This window comes from Haliaeetus leucocephalus, unplaced genomic scaffold (genome assembly GCF_000737465.1).
Source record: "Haliaeetus leucocephalus isolate CR32 unplaced genomic scaffold, Haliaeetus_leucocephalus-4.0 Scaffold306, whole genome shotgun sequence".
In the NCBI taxonomy this organism is placed as follows: Eukaryota; Metazoa; Chordata; class Aves; order Accipitriformes; family Accipitridae; genus Haliaeetus; species Haliaeetus leucocephalus.
The window spans coordinates 5,809,700-5,817,068 of NW_010972742.1; the positions used below are offsets into that span (position 1 = coordinate 5,809,700).

At 39.6% G+C, this 7,369-nt stretch overlaps 1 protein-coding gene across 1 annotated transcript in view; it reads right to left on the reverse strand.

Annotated features, from left to right (window-relative positions):
• Nucleotides 1-245: 245 nt before the first annotated feature.
• Nucleotides 246-7,369, reverse strand: part of SET (SET nuclear proto-oncogene) — a 7,470-nt gene continuing 346 nt past the window's right edge. The window contains exons 2-8 of the mRNA XM_010571121.1: nucleotides 6,365-6,441; nucleotides 5,207-5,349; nucleotides 4,376-4,479; nucleotides 4,090-4,203; nucleotides 2,407-2,577; nucleotides 2,160-2,306; nucleotides 246-1,149 (exon numbers count right to left, since the gene is read on the reverse strand). Coding sequence (XP_010569423.1) covers nucleotides 1,126-1,149; nucleotides 2,160-2,306; nucleotides 2,407-2,577; nucleotides 4,090-4,203; nucleotides 4,376-4,479; nucleotides 5,207-5,349; nucleotides 6,365-6,441 — 780 coding nt within the window. The 3' untranslated portion in view covers nucleotides 246-1,125. The remainder of the gene's footprint in view (nucleotides 1,150-2,159; nucleotides 2,307-2,406; nucleotides 2,578-4,089; nucleotides 4,204-4,375; nucleotides 4,480-5,206; nucleotides 5,350-6,364; nucleotides 6,442-7,369) is intronic.

The window sequence follows — 7,369 nt, forward strand, 5'->3', positions numbered from 1 at the left end:
AGCCCTGTCTTACAGAGTTAGGTAATTCTAGAAACAGAGTGTGCAGTAGTAACTACCAAATGAAACACTTTACAAGTACTGAAATAGTGGAAACTAAATGAACTGATTATCAGTCCACACAACCACAAGGTTGCATTGCACTACATAAATACTGACCAAATGCCCCCAAAAAATGCCAAGAAACTACAAGAAAGTTCAAAACAGGGTATTAAAACTGTTTCTTTCAGTGAAGACCAACCAGTCCCTTTGTGTACACATTTAGTTTTATTGTAACAAAGCAACTTGTACACTTTAACGTTTAAAACTGAGCATCTTTCTTTCCTTTCCAGTGAAACAAAAAAAAAAAAAAAGAATTTAAAAATAAACAAGAACAAAATTACAATAGAGAATGTCAATTCCAAATAAGATCCTACAGGTTCTGCTGATTCTCCATCAAGTGGCAGGGCTCAAAGTCATCATTAGGAGAAGATTTTATTTTAAAAGTGTCATCTTAAACTGCAAGGATGTTTGTTAAACATCACAATTAAACATGCCAAAGGAGAAGAAGCCATGTTGTCAAAATGCCCACTTAACCCACCCAAACATCTGAAACCCACCCCGGCTGACCTTCTATAACCCCATTTTTTTTTTTTTTTTAGTTTTTTCTTTTTTTTAAACAAGAGAAAGTAGACAGATACATGTTGGTAAATGCTAACTGTCCATATTCACATAGAGACACAGTGTAATCTCTGAGCCCAATATACAGAGAAAGAAGGAAAAAAGCTAGATTCTATGCACTACTACACAGGGGCCTAGCACTCTTCAGCTTCCAGCAGAGTGAAGGGAGCAGAAGGTTTTCTTTTTTCCCACAGAACATGGTGTGTTGATTCCATAAACAGTTTTTGTTTTGAGACAGAAAGGGATAAAAATGAACTTGAAACAGAAACCGGTAGATTCTTTTCCACTGTATTCTGCTCAAGGTATTTCCCCCAAAATAAATTGTGAACCATGGTGTAGAGGAGAGAAAAAGAGACCTCAAGAGAACAAGGCGACTGAGCACAAGAAAAAAAAGACAGCAACTTGCTCCCAGGGACTGGAGAAAAATTAAAAAGGTAAAAAGGGGGTTTGGAATCCATCAGTGTTCAATTAGTCATCTTCTCCTTCATCCTCCTGTTGAAAGAGAAGCAACAATTAAAAAAATCTACTCACTCAACTTCAGATAGCACGAACTTTCAAATGCAATAACCAGAATTGTTTTACTACCCTACAGAGTACAGCCCTACAGTGTTACTCATAGCATGCTATACGATGATCTCTCTTTCCCTCTTCGCTAAGGGGTAGTAACACTTGCCATGAGTACCTGTCTACACAGAAATCAGTTAATAACTGGATGTCCCAATGAAAAAAACATCAGGTTTGAAAAACTACCGTGACTTAGAATCACTACAAACCTTGACATAAGTTTAATGTTTAGGAAGTGAAGGGGTCATCTTTTTTTCCCCTCTTTTTAAACTCTGAAGAGCAAAATGCTTCAACTTTCAGATGCTAAATTCTAGGTTATATAATAGAGCCCAGTACTCTGGTGCCCACAACAGCCCTCCTATCTCAATACAAGTAGTTTTTTGCTGCTGAAATTCAGACACACCACGCCCAATTACAAGAAACAAAGACATTCTAAACTTTGTTACCAACACCCTGAATGCCGTCACTGGAATCCCACTTGCTACTAAAGGAAATTTCTACTTCCTGAACCCAAGAGAGAGTCTTAGCTAAGCTGGCCATAAGCAGAAATAACCCAACAGGTGGGAGGATTACAGAACTGGATGCATCAACAAAAGCTATTTACAAGTAAAGCCTTGCTAGAATGCTCGCTAATAAGAATTTTCTTATGCTAATATCCTAGTTCTTCTAGAGCACCTCCCTCACAAATTTACTAAAACTACTCATTTGCACTGTCTCTCATATACACAAACATACGTATTACTACAGTGAAACCACTCCACAAGTTAAGGTAGTAACAGTTCTGCTTCTCCCCTCCAAACACCTTGTCAGTGACTGTACAGAAAAGAACTATTTTACCATTGTAACAATGGCTCAGTATTCTTTTAAGATCCCTCTTAGAAATTTCTTTTGATTCTCATATACCAGAGATGGAAGATGTAAGGAGTAAGATTACTCACCTCTCCTTCCTCTCCCTCATCGTCATCTTCATCTTCCTCCCCCTCATCTTCATCTCCTTCTTCATCAATATCCTCCAATCCTTCTTCCTCTTCATCATCATCATCATCCTCCTCTCCCTCCCCTTCTTCATCATCCATATCAGGAACCTTAAAGACACATATGCAACATTAACTACAGTGATCAAATTCACTTTCACCTTCACAGTGCTATTATGGGTATGGATCAACAACTCAGCACTATACTTACCAAGTAGTACTGTAATGGATTTGGCCAGATGTCATCCTTGATGACTTCTCCTAGTTCATCAGCTCCTGCATCAGAGTGGTCAGTGAACCAGGTAAAGAAGCTTTCTGGCTCTTCATGCTGCCTCTTCCTACTGGCTTTGTTCTGTGTCTGGCTTGAACGTTTTGTCAGATCCTGAAAAGAAAGTTAGGAAGTTCCCTAAAGAAGTGGTCTTTACATGGCCCTTTTTTTTTTTTTTTTTTAAAATAAGCATCATTTAGAAACATACTTGTCTAAACAACCACAAGAAGTCACTTACTACACCCTCTGTCAGGGATAAGTCTTTAAGAAACATTTGGAACCCAAATGACTCACAAAAAAGATACTGTGTTTCTCACAAACATGAGAAAACAGTAAAACCACCTGTTTATTTTAATGACCTCCACTGAAATACTGAAAATTCACAGGATGTTGCATTTGATTTGTTTCCCTATCACAGGGAAGCACAAGTGTGACAAATGTTTAATGACATACTGAACTTAAAAGATTTCACAATGGCTAAATGCTACTCTGAGAATAGCTGCAATTGCAGCTAAACACTACAACTACTACATACACACAATTTAAGAAATATTCAGTCTCCACACCTCTAAGCTCTTCAGATAAAGAACTGCCTAGCGTTCTTATCCTAAGATTTCCCACTTTGAAGTCTTCAGACCATTCTTTGTAGTAAGTGGAAAAAACCACACAAACCGCTAAAACATATGGTCACAAGAACATACACAAGTCCTGTATCTACCACCTTACCCCAGAAGTTTAATAAGTTTGCAACAATCTTTTTGCCAAGTCTGAAAAGGAAATTACTATCCGCTATTTAAATCCATTCTTTCTTTGATCATATGGTAACTCCAAACTTCTAGCATTTGTTTTCTTGATAGAATCACAACATTTATAGGTTTAGACGCTTTAATGAAGACTAATAACAGAATTCACGGTGATTTTGTGTTATGTTGTAAAGATCATTCAGCTAGTTTGCACTGGACTGTAACTTCTTGTACAAGAGGAAAAGTTCTAGTTCTCAATGAAAAAAGATTTCTTCTCAGTCTGAGGGTAAGAAAACAAGCAGCAACTTAACTGCAACCCTCAGTTCTACTTTTAAATACTAATTTCAAAATCTTCAGGATAACATGAAAGTGCTCCCAACTTTTACAGAAACTAACTACAGCAAATTAATTACGTTTGAATACTGTCTGGATGAAAGACATGCCCACATTATTGTGTGGCTGCAACTTCTCCAAAGATGTGGTGTCTGGAAATGAAGTTGGGGGGGGATAAATCACACACCCCTATCAGACCCCCCAAAACCCTGCTGTCCTCAGAATTCCTAATTTAACAGTTATCTTAAGAAAACAACAAAACAGAGTCTAGATCCACTATAGAGACAGACAAGCTAATGCACTTGTTACTCCCTCCATCTAGTCATACTTGTATTTTCACTGGTTTAATGGTGGTACTCAACTGAGCAAGAGAATTCACTACAGAACCCTGCAAGATAGGCACGAGCTATGTATGTAGAGAAGTGGAAAGCAGGTTGAGTGGGGAAGGGAGGACAAAGCAGCTTCAATTAAAAAAAGTAAAAGGAACATCATGAAAGTGATGGTATCACATAGAGCAGCAATCATCTTTCCCAGATGCACAAATACATACCTTCCCAGATTTCCATTTGATCTCAGTTGATTTTGAAGATGGATCTCCACTTTCATTGAGGTGAAACTCTTTGGAGAGAACTTTATTTTCAAAGTATGGATTCTCATCAAAATACTGCAGAGTTGAAAGCAAAGAGTTAGAATCCACATAATGTAAAGACACATGCCAAGTCAAACATGGTACTAAGTGGATAACTGAAGAGAATAAGTTACAAAATACAACCCAGTACGTGATCACATTTAAAAAAAACCAGAAAAATCACAAGTGAAGGAATTAAAGTACTTACAAAATCTATTCTGTAACCTGATTTGATGTCTTCAAATTCTGTCACCTCAACTCTGGTCAAATAATGCAGTGCTTCCTCATCTTCTTCTCCCAGCAGTGCAGATACTAAGACAGAATTAGGAGTACCACATTAACAAAGCTATGAAATGTGTATCATGCAGATGAAACACAGGAAATTGATAGCAAGTAAGATTTGAAGAGCAACACATCTGTCCAAGCCAACTTCTTGCAGCCCATTTTTTTCAAGTGACCAGCCAATAGACTTAGCATTTGTGTGATTTGCATTTGCTGAGGTGAAAACATTACTTTTGCTTGTTGTAGTTCAACATTAAGAAGCAGCAAAAGCTACCTGCATACACGCACCCTTCTCTCTGAAACCCATTTTCACACATATAGCTTGCCCAGTCTAAGCAGTCTACAAACTTGTTTTGTCCTCTCAGAAAGTCTATTGTCAAGAGTCCTAAGCAGCTCACTTCCAATTAAAAAAAAAAACAAACCCAAACAAACTAGAATCCTCCCCGCCTCTTTTTTTTTTTTTTTTAAAGGGCCCAATTAACTAAGAAAAGTGGAAAACTTGTCGTTTAAAATGCAGAAAGAAAACCACCATGGGATTTTAGTGAACAAGATGTGCTTGTTGACCAAAGGAACAAGAAATAAAAAGCTCATAAAATGCACTCTAGGACAAAAAGGGAGTGTTTGCATATGAAGCGGGCTTCTGTTTAAGCATATGCCCAGCAACAATTCTAGAAAATCCTCAGAGCTGCAAGACACTCGCATAACAAGCAAGCAAACACTGAATTTACAGGAAAAGAGAGGGCTATTAAGAATATACCTTGTGGGTGGTTGACAAATGTTGTTACCCAGAAATTTGGGATTTTGGCGATCAATTCTGACCTCTTCTGGAAGAATGGTTGGCGGAGTTTGTTGTATTTCTGTTCTACTTTCAAAATTTCCTCGCTGGCTTGTTCATTCAGTCTGTAATAGGAAGAGCCACATTAACCACAGGAGAGAGAACTGAAATTTAAAGACACATCATCAGTAGTTAGCTAAAACCTGAATGGGTCTGATTAGACTAGTCTGCCATATTCAACAAATGACGTATCTCAAACAAGAAACTGAGGCCCTGTAACGACTATTAAGAAACACACTCCCAGAAACAATCTCACTGATCCTAATGAAACATTCTGAACACACTGTATGTTTTGCAGCATTACATAAGGGACAGACCCTTATTTATGCAAAGCAAAGTCGTATTTTACCTCTTAAGCATTTTGTTCGCAAAAGACCTCAAGATGGGTAACACATAACACTATCACCTGCTCTTTATAACTTTTGGGCAGGCAAGTAAGCTACAGCAAAGCAATTTTGTATCCCACACAAGTAAGATCTGAAGACATAACATTTAATTGGTTTTATAAAAAGGCAGAGCCCTGATACTGCAACAGCTTCACGTGGCCAGAGCCTCAATAGTCACCTGCAGTCTTTGCAGGACAGCGTGCATGGTGATCAGATCCAGGCAAATACCGACACAGAACCCACAGAGCGTTTTGGCACATGAAACTAATGTTCCAGTGACAGTTTCTACACATTATTCTACAAGCATATGAATATATAGTGAAAAAAAAAGTATAATAAAAGCTAACTTTTCAACCAAGTTTTTGGTTCTGCTTACTTTTGCAAAATTGCATACACGTTAACGTGAAAAAACCATACGAAATAAATTTCTATTATCAAAACTATTACAATTAATTTAAAATTTTAAACTCAAGTTCTACCCTTTTAATTATACACAGTTGAACAAGAAACCAGGATACTAGTTGAAATTTTTTATCTTACACAAATACTTCTTACACCTAATCAAGTAAGAACACAACTATATCTGGGCAGAGTTTAAAAAGAGTGAGAACTAGTACCAAGTGCTTACTTTAATAAATATTTTTATTTTTTAAAGTTACATTTTAACTTCTGCTAAAACATTTTAAAAGTTTACCTGTCTATTTCATTCTGTACTTCATCAATGTGTTCAATTGCTTCCTGTTGCTCTTTTTCTGAAAAACAAATGAAAGCACATCAAAATCCCTTCATTTTCAAGTCTGACAAATCACCTGGGGTTTTCACTTAAGACCTTTTCTAGTCATCTACTTTAGAACTACACAGGTATTTCTACTAAGTGTTACTAGGCCTTAAAGCTTCAGCTACTTCCCGGGTGTACTACGGCTGAAGCGCCGAAAAGTTTGACGAAACGGCACTGAAAGCGAGTTTACCCCTAGAAACCACAGCTCACATTCCCCTACACAGTTTTACAAGTCAACTGAAATGGCAATTCAATCACGGCAGATTAATAACAATTTAATTAAAAAAGTTGTAAGCCATATCTACTAAGACCAACACATTTGAAAGAACGCTTAATAATTTAGGGAGGACAGAAATATCAATAGAAAGAGCCTGACTGGGAACACGCCACCTTCTAAAAACCGCAAAGAACGTTCGAAAGGGCGGTTGCAAGCCAACAAGACTCCCGAGTCGCCGTCTGGCAAGTATTTTCTCCTCGGAACTTCCCCTCGACAAAGCCTGGCAAAGGTCTCGGTCGCAGGACGACTGTTTACCTATCGCGCCGGGCGATGAATGAACGGCAGCGGGAAGTCGCCCGAGCAGTGCAGCACGCTCACTCCTCCCCCGGTAAGTTTCCCGCACGGCTCAGCCCGCGTTAGGGGACAGCTCTCCCCGCTCCCCAGCCGCGCGGGTGGACGCGCTGCCCCCCTCCCCACGCCGGGCACGGAAAAAGCACGTGTGTGACCGGAGCTCGCAGCGGGCGCAGCACCGCGGGGCGCGACGGCGGACTGGATGGAAGCAGAGCGCTTCGCCCTTCCCGCGGCGGCGGCCGGGAGGAAACCCGCGGCGCGGCGACCTTTAAAAATCCCGCAGCCGCCCCGATCGCACGTGGGGACGGCGCGGGTGGCTCCCTCGCCGCGCCGCCCGAGCACCGCGTGGCTCC